The sequence below is a fragment of the Ischnura elegans genome, chromosome 7 (genome assembly GCF_921293095.1).
Source record: "Ischnura elegans chromosome 7, ioIscEleg1.1, whole genome shotgun sequence".
Taxonomy (NCBI): Eukaryota; Metazoa; Arthropoda; class Insecta; order Odonata; family Coenagrionidae; genus Ischnura; species Ischnura elegans.
Window position 1 is genome coordinate 29634669 of NC_060252.1, and position 23576 is coordinate 29658244.

The 23576-nt window shown below is 37.9% G+C and overlaps 1 protein-coding gene across 1 annotated transcript in view; it reads left to right on the top strand.

The window, feature by feature from the left end:
- The window catches only part of LOC124162785 (hemicentin-2-like), an 810672-nt gene that overhangs the window by 746249 nt on the left and 40847 nt on the right, over nt 1–23576 (top strand). The window contains exon 7 of the mRNA XM_046539421.1: nt 19795–19945. Within this exon, the coding sequence (XP_046395377.1) occupies nt 19795–19945 (151 nt within the window). The remainder of the gene's footprint in view (nt 1–19794; nt 19946–23576) is intronic.

The following is a 23576-nucleotide window of genomic DNA, read 5'->3' on the forward strand; positions in this document are numbered from 1 at the left end:
TTTCTCGCGGACAATCTCCAAACAGGAGTCAGTTTTGTCGACTCCTAGTGGCCAAAATAAGAAGCTCTTTGCAAAACATCCAGTAAGGCTGTAAAACTTTGGCTTTATTTCGAGAATTCGCTTGAATTTTCTACAATGTAGACAAAAGAAGTTGTTTCACCTTTGATTCAAGCGTACAAAATCACACGAATGCTTATACAACGTGTAATCATCGAAACAAAATGGCGTCCTCTAGCGGGACATTAGAACAATAATATGGCTATTAAGGGTTTAAATATTGATGTGTCATACGGTACGTAACGCCCAATATTTTACACAATATTGCGCGCCGTTTTATTGGTCAATAAATTGGATAGTGTCTTACGGGCTGTAGTGTAAATTTATAATTATATTAAAAGAGCTAAGTGTTGAGATGCTTAGTTTTTTATTGATTTAATTTTCATACCACCGAAAACAGCACATACAGGCCTTTTACATCGGGGTTAACAATTAAACGTGCACAAACAACCATGCCCTTGATAGGGGAAATATACCAGGACGGGATTCGAACCCTTGCTTGCTTGACAGGCGAGGACTTTACCCCACCTTCCAACCAGGCCGGTAAACAGTTATCGGTAAAAATTGGATAGTTAGAAATGACCTTTGAAAAATGTATACTTTTAGGAACACGAGATCCGGTATATTCGTCAATGACATTGCTATAAATATAATTCAATTTACTAGCAGTGTCAAAAAAACATTGCGGGAATATTTTTTTCAGAATCCGCACCCCATATCTACAATACCCTTTCTCATCTCCAGAAAAAAACCTCTACCTCCTTCAATCTCCACCCACGCAAGTCGTAATCCTGACCTTTCCCTTTATCCTTCTATCTAGAGAGAGGGGACAGACTATTGGGCCATCGAAACAGTTTGACTACACCGGAAGGAGAGGCGGGAAGGGGGGCAGTAGTGAGGGCTGCGTAGCCCTCCCATTGTGTTGCAGTCTCGTGTAATGTCCCGGAATAGGATGTGTCTTGTGTCTCTCTGCCGCTGAAAGGGATTCGGCCGTTCTAGGGTGTGTGTCTGTGTGTTCGTGGGAGCAATTGTGTTGTCTCGGCCGGGGGTGGAAACGCAGCCCCCCCAACCTCTTCTATCCCACCCCACTGTTGCCCCTCTGGCTTAGGATATTACCGCGTCCTCGGCATGGGAACCTCTCCTCCCCTCTCTCGCCACAAGTGAGGGAATCCACTTCAGCGGGAACCCCTTACCCTCCTGTTCAACAGTCGAGTCTCCTCTTCCCTTGCTGCACCCACCCACGACGCCGGGTGCGGCTCTAAACCTACCCCTCCCGCACCAGCTCCTTCCGTCTCAAGCTACGGAGACACCCCAGTCCACTTCTCGCTATCCATACCTCCAGCCCGCAAACATTGGATCATCTTCACAGGAAGATATACCTGCTCCTTCCCAGGCTAAATACTTTACGAATTTTTATCCTCAAATTATGGCTACTCACAGTTAAATGCAAATTTATGTTAAAAGATATTGGATATTTATAACTAACATTTGATAGACATACACTTTTAGGAATAAAAATTGGATCATCTTCGCAGGCAAGATACACTCCTTCCCAGACTAAATAATTGAGGATTTTTGATTCTCAAATAATGAAAAATCACAGTTGGCGTAAATTTGTCTTTAAAGAGGGAAGTATTTAACTGCTTAGTTAACAGTCATCAGTAGAAATTGGACTGTTAGAATTAAAGCTTGAAAAACGAATACTTTTAGGAACATGAAATTCGGTTTATGTGTTAATATTGCTTAAGGCATAATGAAATTACTAACGGTTTAAAAACAGCAATAACGGGGAATATGTCTAATCAAATTTGAAATGAGCGCAAGGTATATTTACAAATTTATTTCAGTAGCACCAGCATTTTATTCAAAGAATCTTAAAAGATAATTGATATTTATTGATAAGATATTTAATACGAAAATAATTATTCACTACTTTCAATTCGAATCATGGCTAAAAATATCTTTAGGTCCACTTTTACCGGCTTCAAATTATGGTTCAAAAATTAAACCGAAGTTTTATTGAAATTATTTGAAGTTAAAAACCTAAATATCGATGAGTCAAATATCGATGAAATGAAATGTATAATTAGGTATTCGAAATCAGAATTCGATAGAAATAAACTTTAAGCAGCAGCAGTAAATTCATGCCAGTACAATTATTAATAAAGTCGGCGTATTTAAATTCCTAACAATTTAAAACCAGAATCGACGAGAAAGATTTATAAATTTGATATACATGCTACATGAGCACTAGAATTTCTAAAAAATGTCTTTCTTTATTAAAAAAATGTTTACGTGTTTTTATGTGTGATATATTATAATTTTTATTAATTCATTTTCATTTCTTCCCGATACTTACATTGCCCTATGGAGAATAGTATAGCATCAAATTTTTCCACGATGAAATAAAATTTGCGTGACGTAACTCAATATTTAGGTAAGTAATATTAGTCAAAAATTTTAGGCGAAGTAATTCTCTTGCCAGATTTTAAGCAACTTCTTCAGATTCACTTTTTACGATTATCCTTTCAGTTAATTGATCTGGTGTATCAATTAATTTACTTTAAGGCTTTTTGTTTAAAATAATTTTTCGACTAACGAATATGCACATAATGAGCAAAATTTGATTCGATTAAAAGAAAATTTAATTCCTAGAAAAAAACTCTTCAAGGTAAGCAAAAAATTCAAACAAACACGTTTTTTTTGGGGACTCTGAAAACTGACTTTCAATTTCAATCTACATAGACCAATTAGTTTTTCTAGTGAAAAGGAGTAAAACTTAAAGAGACTGTCGCAGAATAAAATCGAGAAGTATGTCAAGCGGGAGAGGAAAACAAGGGAACGGAGAAGAAAAATTGGATAGATTCTGTCTAAACTTTCGGGAATCTCATCTTCGAAGGAGAAAATCTTTTTGAAACTTTCTCAGACTTTTATTAAAACGACCGGTTCCATTCAGTTGTGGGTATCATCAGGTTTTTCTTACAAACATCTCTCTCGTCTACATAATCATGGTGAAAGAAGAGATTTGGATTTGAAGATGTGGAATTGAGAGTTAGGCAGGTAATACTTTACAGAACATTGTGACTGAGGAGCTAGCGCGGCTGTTGATGGAGTGAAATGGCAGGAGAAATCAGAGAAGAACATGACGCCATTTTTACACGCTTTCCTTGATTTTCTTCGTCTGTTTCACAGATTGAATCTTGTAATCGATTTCCGATAATTTTCTGGCGTATTGTTAGGGCAACGCCTCAAGGTAAATAAACAACCGGTGTCGTCCGCAAGGTCGTGTCGGTATCTTAATTATAGCTACAAATACTCTCATATCGAGCCAAAATTAGAACCTTATTGTCTTTAAATTACTTAAAAGCGGTCTGTACAAGATAGTAAAAAGTACGGAGCAAATATGATCATTGATGCAGGAATTTACGTTGCAACATCTAGGTTCGTTATTCGCTTTCACCTTCCGTAGTTAAGTTTATTAAGTGGCAAATAGTGGCATGAAAATACGTTTTCTATGGTTAGACGTAAACGATGTATTGGTTCCCAAGTATACCAAGTATAAAAGTATACCAAGTGCCAAACGTGAAAATATAATTATATATATTCGTAGAAACAAGGTGCATGTATACAGCTATATTGTTCTTATCAGTTCAGTCAATTTTATAATTTATTTAACTTGAAGGCAATCATGTGGTAATATTATTACCTTTCCGCTGTGTTACTGTACATTTTAAAATGGTTTGTTCGAGCTCGTCTCTCTTAATATCTGTTGTAACGTAGATTCTTTAATCGAAGTGATCAGCAGACGAAATTTGGCCGCCATGTTCTTGTAGGTTGTAGGGCTGGTTCGGGAGCCCTACATTAAGTAGGGCCCGTTTAGTTCCAAAAACGGCCATGTGTAGGGCTTGATGTGGCGTATGTAGGGCGAGATCGGTTTATGTCGGGGCTGATGACGTATCCAGGGTCGGTTGGCCCTACATGGTCGACTAAGAATACGGGCCTTACTCTATCCCTATTGTCGAATCACCTTGAATATTACGCCCTCATTAGCTAACCGTATTTCTACGTGGAAAATAGTTTTAAATTTTCGAAGTAGATGACGTAATTAATAATTTTTAGGCAGAAGTTTTTTTTTCAGTTTTGTTTTTAAGGATCACACACTTCAACGCTAAAAAGTAGGCTAGAAAGATAAAATAAAACTAAAAAATAAAAAACTTTTTTCCAATTACAGTACGAAATACACTAAAAAGTAAAGTAATAGTGTCTTCATCACTCGGAAAGTAAAGCGTTGGTGCTGATTATGTTCACGTATTAATTTTTCGTGCCAATTCGTACATTCTACACACATTTCTAATAAACTTTATTAGCGCCCACGCTCAGTCTCCGAGTAATGAAAGGCTTACTTTTTACTTATCATTGCTTTTTTAATATTTTTGGGAAAAGCGTGTTGCTTTTAATCTCTTTTTTATTTTACTTTTGTGGGAGTTGGCGAAGGATAACGGTTTAATAATAATAGTATTTTAATTTATTTGAGAACTAAATTGAGGAATTTATTTTTGGTAATGTCAGAACGGAAAAAAATTTCACTAACTGTGCTTACTTTATTTAATAGACTTAAGTTTAAGCCGTAGTTACACCTCTCGGACTTACATGTGTCACCAAGGTAGGTAATTTATTAGGATAAATGAGTTCCATTTATGAGAGAAATGACCTCAGGAGACTTAAAGTATCTAAAATTTTGTGTATAACATACTTTAACTTAAATAAAACTTTTAGGAATGCCTAATTTGTTATTATGAGTAAGAGACACTTTGTTACTTCCACAGATAAAGTATAAAATAGAAATATATGTAAAAATTTATAAAATAGAATTGTCTGCCAAAATGCATGTCTGTTATTGATAATATGGAGCCCTTCCACTACGCACAAGGTTCAAGTTTTAATTTAAAACCTAATTTGTTTCTAAATCTTTAACAAGGACTAGATATTTTCCTAGGCTACCTTCATTTATCTCCCTCTAATTTATTGTTGAATTTTGAGTTTGCCAAGACATTATTTTTTACGATGAATGTGAACATAATGAAGGTGATAACGCTTCAGAATTCTTTCAAGATTTGCACATGAATGATGCTTAGAAGTAAAAGCGTCTAAATCATGATGGAATGTAAAAACGTAGGTCATACAGCATAAAATTTATGTGGAATTATACAGCTTTTTTTGCGTTTCCTTATCTCAAGTGGTGTCTAAATCATGGTTTGAGTTACTTTACATTTTACCACAGTTTGAATTTAATTTATCGCAATTGTATTCGATAGACATACCTCAAGCGTAGTGTTAAGCTTTGAAGTTTTCTAATGTTTTACTTACATGCCTATTTTATTCAGCGTATCGTAATAAAATCCCTGAAAAGGATTAGTTCCCTCGGTTCCTATACAGTGGGGTGTCGTTCGATCTTAATCGTGCTTAACTCATCCTCGGAATATTTCGATCTTCCAAACCACATACGAGGCATCCGCACTTAAGGAGATTGCCTTCGCATATCATGTAATGAATCGCTAACGCCTTCTTTATTACTCTAATGAGGTGTGGAGAATGGAAAAGGGTAGGCAGGCCCACGGCGTAACAGAGGGTCTTTTCCAGAGGGACTTATGTTGGCCGGGGAATGAGTTCCAAGGGTACAGGTTTTAGATGGGATGAAAGGGTCCTGTGATGATGTTTTTGCGTGTGGAGTAGGGGAGTGCAAAATTAATTACTCATAAATGATAAAGTACCCATGCACGTTGCCAGGGGGTGGGAGGCTTCAGGGCATCCAGCCTTTCCCCCCCCCCCCCCCCCCCGAATATTTTTTCCTATTGGTGACTACCCGCGATACATTTGTTGAGGTGACCGCTAACCCGGAGACCCTGTCCACTGACAGAGAGTTTGTGGTTTCTAGGTGAACCCTTCGAAGGATACAACGCACCGGGGCCGGGAACCAAGCCAGTGGCTTATACGCCCAGACACCCGGGGAGGGGAAAGAAGGGAAGGAAAAAGGATAGAGGCGCCGCCGCGATGGGAGCCCGCCGACGCCTCTGGGAAGGGATAGGTGCGGAAGGGAGGGGACGAGGGAAAAACACCCCAACGCTATAGAAGCGAAGGGGGCCCTACTATTGGCGCAACCAAGCATAAGCAATTAATGTACTAGCGATCCTAGTGGATTTCCCTATGAGGAAGAAAAATCCGTCGATCGAATCGCTAGATCATGTCCACTGACATTCCATTTTTCGATATTCATGTACATCTACATACTACCCCGCAAGCCGCATAAAAGGCGTTTGGCAGGGGGTGTTAAGACGCCAGCCATTTGCACATAAAAAGGAAATGCTCAAACGAAATTACGACTGGCATTTATTGAAGTCCATTATGGTTCGGGGGAAAAAGAAATTCGCATATCTCTCAGTTCGGCAAAATATCTATCTTAATTTATCGCTTCTGTTGGACCTAGAAATATAGTGGGTATCTAATATTATGTTCTCCGTGTCGCTCTATCTAATGGTATATATTCTCAGTTGTTCAAGCTATTTAAGCCTAGCGCGCACCCTCCGAGTCTCCAGTGGCTCCCAGCATAATTCGCTTAGCAACTGGGTAACGCTGTCTCTACGCCCGTAGCAGTTTTTAACGAACCGCACAACTTTCCTTTGTATTTTATTCAGTTCGCGGATCAAGTCTGTCTGAACCTGATCCCATACGCTCGCTGCATGTTCAAGATGCGGTCGGAGTGTGAAATAACACCTTTCTTTTACTTTCTCATCCGAACATCTTCCCACAATACGCTTGACAAATCTCAATTTATTCATCAGCAAATATTCCTAACATTTCATACTGTCTGCCAATAGCCAACGACGAATTTCACTCAAAGAATTAAGAAAATGAAATATACATAGGTTTGTCATATAATGATGGCGCGGGGTCAGTAATTCATAGGATGATAGTAGGGATAGGATGGAAGAGATTTTTCAGAGGCTGCCCGATCCCTACTTGAGTGCCTTGTGGAGTGCACTTCAAGTACAGCACTGCGTCCGTCGGATGGGACGTTAAGCCTCGGTGCCTTTCGTTAGGCGTATGCTAATTTCGACGCCAGGTTTCTCTCTTGTCGAGAGACTAAGAAAGCACACATTGTAATCAATTTTGAAAATATTTGATAAGAGCTAAAGCGTGCTAATATGGATAAATTAATCCGGTGGAAATCTAGAGAAAAGTTTACCCTCATGTAATAAAAACTGTTTGAGACGAAAAATTCGAAAAATATAAAACTTTAACTGTAAGTGATTCTGTTTCCATTTGCACTATATTATATAACGCCCGATTATTTTATGAAAACTCTGATATTGCTTACTTTAAAGAAATATGTGATTTTCCGATGCGTGCGAATTGCCAGCAAAATATCATTGTAGCTAACTCACGCACCACTCAAGCTCCCAAAAAGCAATGTTCCAGCTAAGTGCCTAATTTTTCTCATACAATTTCTTGGATCCAGACGTAAACCAGGTAACTGAATTGAACCAAATGAGACCAATCCCACCATCAAATTTTTATTGCAGGGACTTATTTTAATTCTCCATTCTGCATGCATTTGAGTGATTCACACCAGTTATATTAGCTAATCAGGGGTGATACGTCATTAACTATTTCTTTATATCGTTGATCAGTTAAAGCAGCAGATTGTCTTCCTAAATTACTTATTAATGATGGTTAATATACTCGTAACCCGAATACATTTTTTTTAATGCTCACACTACAGGAAAGTTTATTCCTTTTGAGCAGTTTTAATGCAAGGATGTCACTTTCATGCCAGGTAGGTTGCCGGGAAATTTTAACTGCAGGCCGACGATTACTTGGATTTTCAAGTATTACCTCGTGTGCTCTCCTGAAAACTTGAGAACCAAAATGATAACTTGAGAACTTTAACGGCAACATGAGAAAATTGATAAAAAATCAGACGAAAACTATAGCAATCAATTTCAAGTGTTCTGGCTTAGATCCCGTTAAAGGAGATGATCTGAAATTAATTTTCTTACTCGAAAATTCCCGAGTATCATGAGTCTGAAACCTGGTTGCCATGGTATCCGTCTGAATACTAATTGCAATCATTCGAGTTGATAGGTATTCATTTAAGTAAAACACTCAGTGAATCAATTCGGAGGTTGGTATAGATTGGTGAGGGCAGAGCTCACCCCAAATTAAGCGATAGGCATGCGAAAAGTCACACAGTCTCGGTAGAGGGAGCAGGGCAGTTCTTTTCTTAGGGCAACCCAGTGCATCCATGAGTTTTGCTAATTCAACCGGGATTTGAACTTGAATCCTTCGGTCATTATACCATTACTATAACTACTACGCTTTCTTAGTCCACGGTGACAAAAGTACGCAAATGATGATATGAATTCCGAAATAAAAAAATGAGCATTAGTAGAGGAATACTAGAAGAAGCAAGTTTTCAACTTTCGACTTAAAGGCCACTAAATCGGATTACCTCAAATTAATGTACCAGTGATTCGAACTACGAGAAATTGACGAGTCTGACTATTATTAAGTTCTCGTGGTTATTTCATATTTAGGTATTTATCTTTTTTGAATTTAATTTTTATTACTTATTTTTATGAATGAATTATTAGGCATTGATGATAGATAATGACATAGTATCATCGTTTCATTAAATTTTTAATTGGGCAAACAAGATACTTTTTATTTCGAGCACAATGAGGCTCTAACTCTATTCGGGGGTAGATACTGATTTTAATTGATAAAGTAATCTTAACTCAGATAAAATATGAAAATGGTTACAGAATACATCAGAATTAGTTGTTTTCAGAGAGTATTTGTTTATACAGTTGAATCCAATGGACCTATTCTATTCATTTTAATGATTTGGATAGTAACGTATTCCAATGGGTACTCACATATGGATTTAACCCTTAAGTAGGCGCGTGGGGTCTTTAAAGACCCCATGGGTGTAGCAAACGCAATATTTTATAACAAAAATTGCTTTCGAAGTTGACCTTTTCAGTACCTTCCTAGGACACCTACATACAGCTGATCAATAAAAAACCTCTATTTTTTAATGGATCAATTTCACGCAAAATAATATTTTTAAGCATTCGGGTCTTTTTAGACCCCACGCGCCTACCAACGTTACAAATGTAGTGTACCAGGGACGCCAGGTGGTGCGTTCGTCTTCCTTGTACGCTACCCTCCTCTCATTTCTAACTTAAGTGCTGGTCATGAGATCCTTACTTAACCTAATAGTGGGTTCAAATTTAATTAAAATGTAAGCAATGTGACGCTACGAAGGCCTGCAACATTGAAGATGGAATGGTTAAGTTATATCCAGGTCAAGTAGAATCTTGCGGAGTCAGAGGAACACCGCGCGCTCTTTCTCGTGTATTACAATTTATTCAGGGAAGATTCAAAAGCGAGGAGGGATAAAATCAAACCGACCAATTGTAGAAAATAGGTGCTTTACTTTGAAAGAATCCCCTCACCCCATCATTCCCTCCTAACCAACCGTAGGCTTTAAGATGACCCCCTCCTCCTCTGATTTAGTAAGGTAGTTTATGCTCGTACCCATAACTACTTCCTCTCTTACCGTGAAGAGAACGGTGCTTTGCAGGGGAAACACTTCTTGAGTGAACAAGAAAACTGTGCCTGTAGTTGAAGCTTCCTCGGAGTAACTCGGGAACCCGCTGATTTTTCTTCTTCTATCCAGGGTATGTATATGAAGCGCTTGTTCATTTATGGTACTCTTGATTAGATTAAATAATATTGGCAATTTCCACAAAGAAATCTTTACTACGACCGATTTCGAAGTGATACTTCATCATCAGGAAAGATTTATTTGTGGCAAATTGCCAGTATTATTTAATTATTTTATTTCACCACATCACGCCTGAAACGACTCTTTTTTACTCTTGATTAGACTCATTTCTTTTTTGTGCTGTTTATTTGTTATCAGTTTCATGCCGGCATCGAATTCGACACATATCCTAAAAATATTTGAGTTTGCCCTTCGCGGACAAGATGAATGAGCAAGAGGAAGGAGAAAGAAGGAGAAGGATTTGATTTTGATTTGACTTTTGATTTTGCTGAAGGAGAATCAGAACTTGTTTCTGGGTTTAATATTGAATATAGAAGAGGAGGATTTGCATTAATTTTTATATCTGAGTATGCTAGTATTTTATTTATAAGAATATTATTTGTGGTAATTTTTATAGGATGTTCAGTTAATTCGGTTTTATTTTTTTTGAAGTTACTTTAATTTCTTTTTGTTTTAATCAAAATCGAAATCAAATCCTTGACCTTCTTCGGGATATCCCCTCCTAGGATGAAAGAGATTCTACTGCTTCGGAGGAAGAGGATCATCTTAGTGAGTCGGAACATGATACGGGGACAGAAGAAAGTGGTGCATCTGATGATGAGGTGTGTAGTGCCAACGACTCTCCCAATAGGTCATCCTCATTAGATTTTGTTGGAAAAGATAAGGTAACGCGTTGGAAAAAGCTTCCACCTCCACGCAGAGTTAGGACCCCACAAGTGAACATTGTGTCTAGTTCGTCGGGACCAATACTGCAGGCAAAAAATGCAAAAACCCCTATCGAATGCTACAGACTATTTTTAAATGATGCTACTGTAAGTATAATGACCATATGCACAAATATTTACATCTCCCAGATTGCTTTGCTATTCAGTAGAGATCGAGATGCAAAATTGACTGATGAAGAGGAGATGAAGGCTTTCATAGGTCTTCTTATTTTGGCAGGTTCCATTCGTTCTGGACATCAAAATATCCGTGATTTATGGGATAGAGACGGATTTGGAATCGAAATATTTTATACTACAATGATATGAAAAGATTTTTGTTCCTATTGCGTTGCGTCCGCTTTGATGACGTAAAAGACAGACCACAAAGACGTGAGCATAACAAATTCACTGCTTTCCGTAATGTTTTTGAAATTTTTACCTCTAACTGTGAAAAATATTACAATTTAGGAGAGCTAACTACAATTGATGAGCAATTGGTTCCATTTCGAGGTAAATGTCCCTTTCGTCAGTTCATCCCAAGCAAGCCGGCAAAATATGGGATTAAAGTTTTTACTTTGACGGATGCCAGATCGATGTACACAAAGACTATGGAAGTTTATCTTGGAACACAACCAGAAGGACCTTTCCGCCTGTCAAATCGGCCATGCGATGTTGTGAAGCGTTTAGCGAAAACAATGGCAGGCACTGGACGAAATATTACAGCTGATAATTGGTTCAGGAGTATACCCTTGGTACAAGACTTGTTAGAGAAAAGGATAACATACTTAGGTACCATGAGGAAAAACAAGGTTGAAATTCCGCCAGAATTATCTAACGCTAAGCAAAGAGCTGTAGGAACTAGCATTTTTGCCTTTCAGAAACACTTGACACTCTTATCTTACATTCCGAAGAAAAACCGGAACGTTATAATGATTTCTTCTATGCATCATGATGCTTCAATTGACGACAAATCAGGAGAAATGCGTAAGCCTGAAATCATTACTGACTATAATTATACCAAGTCAGGAGTGGACACTGTAGACGAAATGTGTGCGACGTACAGCACTGCGAGACGTTGCAAACGTTGGCCATTAGTTATGTTTTTTAGGATTCTAAATATCGCAGGCATCAACGCGCAAGTAATTTATATGTCCAATAATGCCGAACGTAAGTTGGTTCGGCGGTTATTTCTGAGAGAGGTTGGTCGAGAACTCGTTCATGCACAGATTAGGAAAAGAGTAGCATGCAATTCTGTACCTAGATCTCTTCGTGAGAAAGTTTTGTAACTTTCAGGGTCAACATCTTCGGCGCACAGTGAGTTTGATGTGAAAATAAGAGCTAGGTGCACCATTTGCCCTAGAAATATGGACAAAAAAACAAACCAATTTTGCAGCCGCAGTTCAAAAACTATGTGTTTAAAACATATGAAAACTGTATGCCCTCATTGTTTTGATCATTTAAATGAAAATAATAAATGACTTACTTAAAAATTTTCATTGTTTTTGAAATTATTGCTGTAACCCTCCATATTAGTACAGAGTATAAAGTTTTATGTGCAGTATATAATTATATACAGCCCTTCAAATTGCGATTTGAAAAAAATATGTTCTAATAATTAAATAAATAAGAAAAAAATTGTTTACATATAACATAATTCTGAACAATTGATATTTTGATTTGAATACATGTTTAGTCGATAATGAACTACTCCCTAGATGTTAAGTATGATATTCAGAGATAAAAAGTGAACATAATTCGACATAAACATTTGCTATATAATAACAATATAAATTATTTCTTTCAGCAAAAATTATTAAAATAATATCTTTAGAGAAACATATGTTGCATTAAAATGTTATGTACCGTTTAAAACGTTTGTAAATGATGAAATACATGAGTTATGTACCCGCACATAGTAAAATAAGCAAATAGAAGAAAAGAGATCATATTAATTAGCTCAACTAATAGGAAATAATTAAAGGTACTTAAGTCGAATTATCCAACATTCAGCATCTATCGTAAAATATAGCAGTGTAAAATAAACAAATTTGGCGAAGTTATAAACAATTCCGCATGGGGTATTAAAAGACCCCACGCGCCCACTTACGTCACAAAGTGAGGTGCGCCTACTTAAGGGTTAAGAGCTCATAATCCTGTTACACATAAATATATGTGAATACTCAAGTAATAATGTGACACTCCAAGGTTCAGGATTCAAATTCTTCAGTAACAATGAGTGATTACTTTTGGCGCATCTCTGGCGTGTTGAGGGGGTACCACATTGTGGATGGAGGGGTGGTTTATGAAGATGAAGTGAGGATGGTACGCAAGCTTCCTGGCCGCAGCACAATCGAGAGTCGCAAGGAGCGCTATTGTCCACGGACCCCCCTTTTCTCCCTTCCAACGACCACACTTCCTTCGCTCCCCATTCCACCTCCCTTGAAGCCTCGTATGCACTGAAAGCGGAGTAGCCATGCATCAGAGGCGGGAATTTCGGTTCATTTTGATGATCCGGTTCATTTGATTTGGTTCACGTTTAATGATTCAGTCATTCGAATCAGTCATTAATACAAATGCGAAAATTTAAATTATAATAGTGATTATTATTATTTTATTACTCCAAAAAAGGAACCAGGGTACGGACAGTTTAGGAACTTGGTTAAATACATGCTGAAGTAACTTTTGATAGCCATTAGGGCAGGCGCGCACTAGCGCGACCACGACCAGTGGCCCACGACCAGTTTTAGCATTGCAACAAATGGAGCGACGCGCACTAGGCCAAGTCCGACTCGTTGGTCGGACCCGAGTCGTCCGACCAAAGTTTTTGAATTTGGTCGTCTCCGACACAGCGGTCGTTGCGGCCAGAAATTACACACATTCTTATGGCGCGCCGCGCACTGACTCCGACTTCACTCCGACCCGACCATACCGACTGAGCAAGTGGTGAATGTGTTTTGCTATCGTGGTCGTGCTCTGGTCGAAAGGTGTGTAACAGAGATCTGTCGCGCGCCAGTGCGCGCCTGCCCTTGAGCAGGACCTGTTTTATGGCTACTATCATTTGCAAAAATGTCATGCACGCATAGAAGCATTTTAAGGCATAGCATTTGAATTGGAATCCGAGAAATGTAGAGATAGTACTGTGTGTTTGGCGCAGAAATCAAATCAAAGTTCGCGTTATATGGCCTTTATTCACAAAAACCATTCGCATTTGCCTGAATTCTTGGTGATTATATCATTGACTTATGGAAATCGCTAAGCTATCATGGTATCACCGACGTCGGTAAAGTGGCAATGGGAATTTGTTTTTTTTTTTTGTGTAAAGGCAGGCTATCAATTGACAATTTCATCCATTTGCAATGCGCAATATAGAGTAAGTACTGGAAACTTAACTATATATAACAATAGTCAAGAATTCAATATATCCCAGCGCCATCTTAGCATTCAATTGGAAAATTGAAATCATATAATTTTCAGAAGACATCATATTTTCTGTTGCTCTCTTCATATGTAGCGAATAAAGAAATAAAAATGAATAAATTGCATAGAATCGCAATCCATTCCACGATTAAATGAAATATAGTAATCGAAGTGAATGTGTGGTCCATCTACTGACGTCCTGAAGTTAACTCAAATATCTCAATTATCAAATGAGTTTACCCTCCTCGGGAAGCCTTTATTCATTTTCAATTTACAAACTCTTTTTTTGGCCTCAATATTTCAAAATAAATTACTGTTGTTTTTTGAAATTGACTCCTGAAAAAATTTGCTTACTTCAATAGGATAGGGCATTTATGGAATATCCATCAGCTATTGGGTCCTACATTGACCAAAAAAATGTCCAATATTCTCTTACTGTAGCTGTATAATAGCCTTTGTGCATGCAGTTCAACAAAAGCTTAACACAGGGCGAATGGATGATTGACCGCTGTATTCACAAGCCATAATTTCAAAAACACGCAGCCATTTGAGCATTTATCTACCAAGTTGATGAGCGATTTGCTCATAATTTTAAAAAGTGTTTCGCCAAATGAAAGGTCAAATTAACATCACATCTATCCTCAATTCGATCATTTTCACTATATACCTACGCGTTAAACCTTACCAATTTCCACGGAAATCGTTCGTTTTTAATTACATTTATGCTCGAAATGCATATGTGATGCACGGATCTTAGGACCTAAATATTTACATACATTTTAAATATATAAACCAAAAATATGCTTCGTTCATTTTGAAGTTGAACTGAAATCTATGATTCAATTAATGCGGTTCATGTTTGTGTATTGATCATTTGTGTACTATTCATTGGCGGGGAATATTTATACGATGAGTCACTCAGAGAATATCTATTGGTTACTGCACCAATTTGCGACCAAAACCAACTTACATTGGTGCCCCTGTTAAGATCTGTATGGTAAATGTACCTACATGCGCGGGTAGCTAAGCCTTTCTTGGGTGATTCGTTCATTTGAGAAAGACCCATTCATGAACTGCACCACAATACCGTGCACTGAACGAGCTCCCCTCTTCCGCCGCGCTCCTGGTGCATGCCGGGACATAAAGAGAGTCGACCCCTGGCCCACGTTAACCCATTGGCTTAGTATTTTTTGAGCGTTTCCCTTACCGAGGATTACGATTTATTTCAGCCAAATTCTTTAAATGAATAATATTTTTTATCTACGCATATAATGTTGCTATTTACTTGAAAATTTCACTTAACTACAATGAAACAATTTCGAACGTTATTTAATTTTTTGTTACAAGAAGTTTGAATTTACAAAGCGATATTATTGACAATAGCAAAATTGTAACTTTTTACAACAATTGTTGTAATAATGCAACAAAGTGAAATTTCGAAGGTAAAATTGGAAAAAGTAATAGTGGTACATGTGTTTATATATATATTTCTTTTTAACAGTGATCAAATCACTTATATGGAAACAATCAAACGTTGAATTCATTTCAGGAAATCTGTAAAAAAAATTTTGACTTATCAGTTCCTTGAGTGAAAGTTGCCATCATACTTTGTTTTTATTCGTATTTAATGTTAAATGTATATTTCTGGTTGGTAGGTACTCTGAACAATAATATAAACTAATACTATTTAATGTAAATTTCGTTATCTTCATGGTTTTTTGGTATAAAAATCCTTGAAGCATTCGGGTATTTGAAGAGCAACACAGCTCTGCTCACACTCCCTCCGACTTTCACTATATTTCAAACTGGAGACAATATCCTGAGGAACTTTCACAAATGTTGTAAAACTTTATCCAAAATCTATCTCTCTTGTTGCGGTTTTACTTCTAAAACTAAGTCTGCCGCGAAACTTCATAAGGCTTTCATCGACAGCAAGATTTTGTGAAGGGCAATATATATAGACTGAAATTTTTTGTTCACTTACTGAATGATGGGAGAAATCTTTCTTAGCCTGTCATTTTCATCGAGAGTTGAATTATCAGTGAAATGCAAAAATTTAGACAGCAATAGAAAGCGTTGATAGGGCATTACTTTACCGAAGAAAGGAGTTTCAGTGACCGCTCGCGGACTCCAATACTTTTGAATTTTATTTTTCTTCACCTGTGCCATCAAAACACACAATGCAAAATATGCTCGTAATTCTTCAGAAGTGGTTGGAAACCATTCGCCCATCAAACTACTTCTGCGATTCATCGCTGCATTCAAAAACGTTTCAGCAAATCTGGTGGTCTCTTGGCAGATCAACTCCCAAAAGTCAGGTTGCAAAAAAGCGTAAAAAATAATCCCGTTCATTGGCATTTTCCGGAAAATGCCGAAGCATTCTCGAGTTCATGCCAGGTGCACCACAAAAATTAAACTTTTTCACGAGGTTATTACATGTATTCCCTATTCAGCTGTCTTCCTTTACTTTTTTTCTTTACTGGTTGACGCTCAACCTCTTCTTCACTAGAGTCCTCGCTACCTGTCTCACAGTCCGCGGTTTCATTGGTGCTCCCCCGCTCATCGGACGAATCTTCATCACCACTACCTATACTATTACTGTCAAACAGAGCATTCTCGATATCGGTACTCTCACAGTAATTCATTTTTCTGCTTGCCATTTTCGCTAGGAGTACAAACACCGACGAAATAAAGCCTTACGTGCTTCCGAACTGACCATCTGAATGCCAAACCCAGGGTTTATATAGCCGTAGAGAAGAGAAGAATGTCTTACAATGTGATTAGTTCTGATAATGTAACGTGAGCAACAAAGGTCTGAGTAAGAAGCAAATTGATAAAAAAGCGAACGAAAACAAAGTAATTGCTTCTCACCAATTTTCAACCCAGAAAAGAAGGTTCTCAAATAACTGCGTATTATATTACCAGAGACATGAATCCGATATCAAAACACAATTGTCAGCTAAGTATAAAGAAATAAAACACCTGTATAAGGATCAGGTTAGGCACCTGCAGTGGAAGTGAAACACAACACTACGTCAGCATTGATAGTAAACCGATAGGTGATTTTGAAAGGGAGACGGGCCTCTGCGGCCATCTGCGGGAGAAAGAGAGGTTCATAATCCGAAATGAACTGCTCACTTGCAAGGCAATACTACTAAGTGATTCGTGAAATTGATAACTAGACATTACAAAGTAATATCATTACAGCCGTTTGTCGGTCATGTCATGCACGCACGAAGCCAAATTTCAGTCATTTCAATGGGTGCGTCTGAGTCCACGAAAACGAAGTGGTCTCGTTTATGCGTCCTTCTTATCGTCAGCAGAGATGAATAGACAGTCAAAAAATTGCCTCCGATAAATACTAAAGGTAATCACTTTGAAAAAAATTGCATAAACAGTGAATAATAAGTGCCTATGAAAGGCAACGGGTAGGCCTTCATCTGTGAGGAAAAATAACTGGCGGAAAGACGCACCCCTAAAAAATGGCAGTTATACATTTCGAGGTAAAGAGTAAAAATACCGAAAAATGATAGCTGCAAATGCATTTGACCTAAAGAACAATGTTTCTGTGATACAAATGTTAAGATTTCATCCAAATATTTTATTTCGTTAATTAATTAGGCGTGTTGAAAGACAGCGCTGCATTCAACCGGCGAATCGCCGGCTCTTTAGTTTACGGCAAAGTCCCGTAGGCCGGCGAATCGCCGTCTCTTTAAGCCAATGGGTTAAACTCCATCCCCCTCTTTAACTCTTCCCAGCAATCCCCACCACTGCCTCGGTCGACGACATCCATTTCGGTTATTATCCGCGAGACGCTTCAGTTATTCATATAATGCACCTTGTCTCTTTTAAAAGGCTGAAGGTGTATGACGGGAACCTCATTGCATTGCGTGTAGGGGAAGGACCGCCGCAGCTATTGTGAAGGTTGCGGATTGCTGTGTGACGCATTTCTCTGTCCCCCCTCGGAGTCACGGGTTAAAGAGATTTCGGGTTCATTTGCTTCCCTTTAAAGATAATGTAGACAGAAGGTCTTTTAATTCCATTTTCCAAGTCCAGTGTTCCAGCATTCAGCACCTATTTCTGCCTATTTCCATTCTTGCTAATTATGAATGAGATCGGGTACATGAACGGGGCATTACTAGTTATTGCTCAAAAAATGTTCAAATGGTCGTGTAAATTTATGAAGCACCATATTTGAGTATAAAGAATATTTTATTTTAACCTATCCTATACATCCTAATTAAAATCCTTTTATAGTGACTTGGAAATAGACATATATTGGATATTGCATGGAGAGAAGCTATTTTTCAGCCAATGGTTTTAAAATTTTTAAATTTAACGAGGTGTGGGCCGACGACTCCGAAAAATGATCCATGGAGCTGCATAGCCACCGGTCACTCGTCACCATCCCTATGCTCACCAAGAAAACTTTTAGGATTTTGAATAATCCAATTTGAAAGCGTCTCATACATCTATGCATTATTCATTAGCTCGGTAGAATTGTCACATTTACTTAGTGAATGATATTTTTTTTAAACAGACATTCTCTTCTCATGCATTTGGCTCTTGGTATTTAGCTCTTTGTATTGACGAAGCAACTGTGCTTGTCTGAAAAAATTAATATTTTACGCGCCAAAAATTCACCTCTGAAGAAGTTTTAGCGGTATGAAATATAGATTTACTCTTTCTGTATAATATTTGTTCATGACGAACTTCACCCTACATGCATATTTCATTGTATTGACTTCACAGTTGTTCTCGGGTTCAAGTCCGTCTTGCTTATCCTTCCCTCCCAAAGACACCCTAAAAAAATTAATACTCAGTTCTCGTGGCATTCCATTATCTCAACCCCCCTAGTTCACCCCATGCCGCCGGTTATTTAAGAATTGGCTTGAAAAAAATTTCTTTTGATAATAATATAATTTCATCAAGGGCGTAACCACAATCAAATCTTGGGGGGTGGGAAAGCGATGGTTATTCAAGTTGTAGCATTTAAGCATGGAAAAGGCGAAAGAAACAAAAATTTTAAGAAAACTACAACAGCGCTTTTTTAGTTTTTAAAATTATTTACTTGAAAAAAAGTGTTTTACTTGCATGTCTTATGCTAGTATCATTTTTTTCGTGGGTTTCAAAGACAATTTGTGGAAAACTTTCGTTTCAATCCAGTCCTGATGTTCCTTAAAGGCATTCGCGATTTTGCTTCTAAAGGCGGGTCCAGCTGCCCCCTCATGCCCCTCGCTGGGTGCGCTCATGAATTTCATCGATACTGTGGTCGATTTTAATGAACTATCGTAGTGGAAATTATTTGATGATTTTCTTTATATTGTGGTTCCACGAAGTTCTCCCGGAAACCTTAACCAAACCAAAGTCAGTCAGCAGCAGCAGGAGCTAAACGTAAGCAGCTTCACTTTGAACAGCCACATGGCAGGAAAAGAAAGTTGCCTTTGATGATTTATCTTTTTATACCATAAACAACTTCATCACCATCATCGCAGTCGTCATAATGATATTTATTTAAGAGATCACTCGTAGTGGACTTAGATGATTTCATTTTATATTGTAACTATGTTCAGTACTGGTATAGTCAGAGTTTGAAAACAACGTATTACATGCAATACAATCGTCCATCGTCTAATCATTCGTTTCTTCGTCATGTTGACTATTTATTTCCATTTACAACCATCACATGTTCCCAGCTATTGACCCAGAACATTTATTTGTTGTCTGATCAGTATTTGTATGTTTTATTCTCATTTCCGGTGGCAGTGGAAGGAGACCGGAAACGAGACCCTTGCCGTGAGCACGCTGTCGCTGACTCCGGGGCCGGAAGACGACCGGCAACAGCTCAAGTGCCTCTCGTACAACCCGGCCATTCAGTCCTCCACCATCGAAGACTCCTTCGTGCTCAACGTGCTCTGTGAGTAACCACCGCTCCACCGTTCCATCCACTTTGGGCCGATTCCGGGTCCCAAAGCTCAAATGACATATAGAGAATGGTTCTCAACTCAGAGTAATTTTGAACAGAGGGTTCAAATTGCCTACCCAGTAGCCTAAACCTGAGGCCATCATTGAAACCATTCCAAAGTCATAACTATGAAAATCATTTGCAGGCAAGTTTACTTGGTGAAGTAGCGACGACATACGAGATACGACATACATAAATACGACATTCGTATTTACTGTAAAATGTTATTGTATTTCAAAATAAGGAAAAAAATGTTTTATAAAAATAGAATAAAAATTTATTTTAGACTTTACATTGGATTTGGCCTTGTCGAGCCCACTTCAAGGGCAAAATGTTTATATGCGCAACCTTTTACTCTTGAAAATATCTGGAAGAGGTCGAAGCCGCTATAGTGGCTTAGATTTATATTCGTGGGGTGCATCAACGTGTCTTCGTAGTCATAATGAGTTAGATGTTATTATTGAATTTCGGAAAAGTTGGTAAATTTAAACTTAAACATATGCATATGTGTAATATATTGATCCTGCCGCATGACCGGGGATGAAATTTACTTGAATAACCATGGTAAAAAATGCCCCTAGACCGGAAATGGAACCATGGACCTTGGGTGATTAAGTACAGTAGCCATGGAAATCAGGAACCTGGGTACCGTAGTGGTCTGCGCTTTGGCCTGGAAACCCTATTGTATATTAATCCAAAATATATGTAACTAGTAAAATTAGAGGTTTTAAAATGAAGTGCGTGTCAATTTACCCGTATGCCTCCTGAAAATTCAAGATCCTCGACTTTGTCACGATGGCTTACATTCGTATGAAACAATTGCGAAAACATATTTGATAATTAAGAGGGTGGATTACGTATTGTAGCCAATGAGCTCGCTCGCCAGTTTTATAACAGTCGGATTTGATCGAATTTGAAAAAAAGAACCGATATAATTTCAAAAAATTTAAAACAAAACGCTCGTTTGATGATGTCACTAACTTATGAAAAGTGGGCGTAAGCCTCATCGTTTTCTGATTTTTGAATCGTAAGGGAGTGGTTGAACGCTTAAGATTTTTTTTGCCGATAATCATCTTATCCTTCTATCCAGAGTATCTGGGACTTGGATTTAGGGATGGATCGGATTGGATATCACAGCACACCAGGTAATAATAAAATTTATACGACTTGACTTTATCGGTGGAGTAATTCAAAATACCTGTTTGAATTCGTAAATTGAGCAAATAAACTAATAATTTAAATAAATTAGAGGCGGCATACATAAACTTAAACATTTTCATTATTCGTGGATCTGTCAATCTTCCGGGTTTTCGCCGCGTTGGTTTAAAGAGGTTAAAAACACTTTGACCTAACGACGACCGGTGATATCTCATCGAAACTGCAGTCAACCTTCGACAACCAACGCGGCAACAAACCGGAAGATGGAGAGATCCACCAATAGAGAACGCCGCGGAAGGCCACGAACCGACATTATAATATTGTATTTTAAAATATCAGTACTGCTTTGAGATGAATATTTTTCTTTCATCTTTACGATTATATGGGTCTCTATCTCTTCATCGCCATCCATAGTGACGGAAATACTTCAATATCCTTTATTTTTTAAATTTAATAATAAGGTATTCAATTTAAAAATCCTAGAATAAAATTTACAATGAAATATTAAGTATAAATACATCAACTTTGGCCCCACCAAGCCTCTTGGGCTTGTCAGTGCGTTCAATGAAAAATATAAATGTTTTCATTGGCAAGCATTTGTACCGTACATAAGAACAGTGAATCATTAACATATTTAAGATAGAATAAAATCATGAGTGCACATAATGAAAAATTTTAATACGTATAGATATATAAGAAACATAGCAATGCACATCATTTGCATCCTGTATAAACCGTTGTATACAACTGGTAAAATTCACTTTACAATGAATCAAATTTTGCATCATAGATATGATGAATAACCCTCATATCACTTTTATACATGTTTTTTTTGTGCGTTATCTTTGTTTTATTTTCTGAGGTCAATTTTTTGGTTGTTTAAGTTGCTTTTTGTTCTTTAGTGTTTTGATTGAACTAGCGTCATGGAGACGTTTAAAAACAAAGGATTATTGTATCAGAAGCCAAATTGAGAAAGAAGGATTAAGAAAACACAAGACTGTGTAGTGTTATTGAAGTTATTATAATCGCTTTGATACGTTAGATATTTAAATACCAACAAAAATAGTATAGCTCAAATTCTTTTAATAAATGGAAATTTTCAAGTATTGTAATTTCGTGTCAGAAGACAGTACCCCAGTGGTAGATATTCATGCCCATGTTCCGAGATCCCTGATACGTATTCTACCTACGGTCATGTCAGGGCTAGAGGCTTCAGCGCTACTCCACCGGCCTCCTTCAGTCTTCCTCTGCGGAAGGAGGCCCGGGAGTTGAGGACTGACACCGCCCACTTCGGCGGCAGTTGAGGTCACAATCATCTCGCTACGCAAGTGGACGGTGCGAGAGGACACTTGGGGATACGCGATCCAATTAGAGCCGTATCGGTCGGAACTCAATTAGTTTATATAACCCCATCTCGAAATGGGCAGCGAGGCGTTATATATTTTTTTCACCTTTTAGCCAGGAAATAATTTGTAATTTTAGTAATCCTTCGTTGAAGGTGAAGTTTTCGTAAGTCGTAAGAATAGTTGTCTCAGTAACTCCTAGAGATGGTATCTATTTAAGTTACTCGACTTAAAAAGGTCGGCTGAGGTAGGCGAAATGTAGAGGAAAGAATGTATATTGCTCGAAGAAAAAAAGATAGCACTTTATCATATATCTTTTTGTAATCATGGGTCATCATTGCGTATGTATCTGATGATGACTTAGCGGTTGATACGCTTAAAACCAAAATAAAACTTGTGGAAAAAGTGCTATCTTGTTTTCTTTGACCAATTTGTATTCTTTTCACAGCATTTGCCTGCCTCAGGTAACGTATTTAAGTGCTGTTACTTAGTTAAGTCTCGTCATCAGGGTTCAGCGCATATCATGTTTAATAAAAATTATGCATGGTTTTTACATTAATTAGCTATGTGGATGTTTGTTGGTCAATTATACTTTTGAATCATCTCCCTTTTTAATCATTCATAAATACTTTCGTAACTTTGAGTAAAGTCAATTGCTCATTCTTCACTATCCGAAAAATAGTTTATTTAGCAGATTTACATTCCACCCGGTTGCATTCGAGAGGCATAAATTCTAGTGCACCTCCCGAATTCTCTGGATATCTGGTAACCCCACTGTGAGGAATAAATTTCTCCTAAATATAATGCTAATTACGCTGGCGCTCTCTCATAATGGACTCGGAAAAGGAACGGAATGAACGGATCCGAGGTAGGACGGAGATTACCTCCGTGCTAGCAGCATACCGAAAGCCAAAAAGGGGAACGCGACGTAGCAGATGTGTGTGCAAAAAAATTAGATTTTCAGATGAAATATTTCCATTCCCTTCCTTGATTGTAGTCTCTCTCCCTCTCTCACTCTCTCCTTACGATTGCAAAATTCTTTCCAGCCGACCGTCGGAAAAAATTGGTAGAGCAGGAAGGAG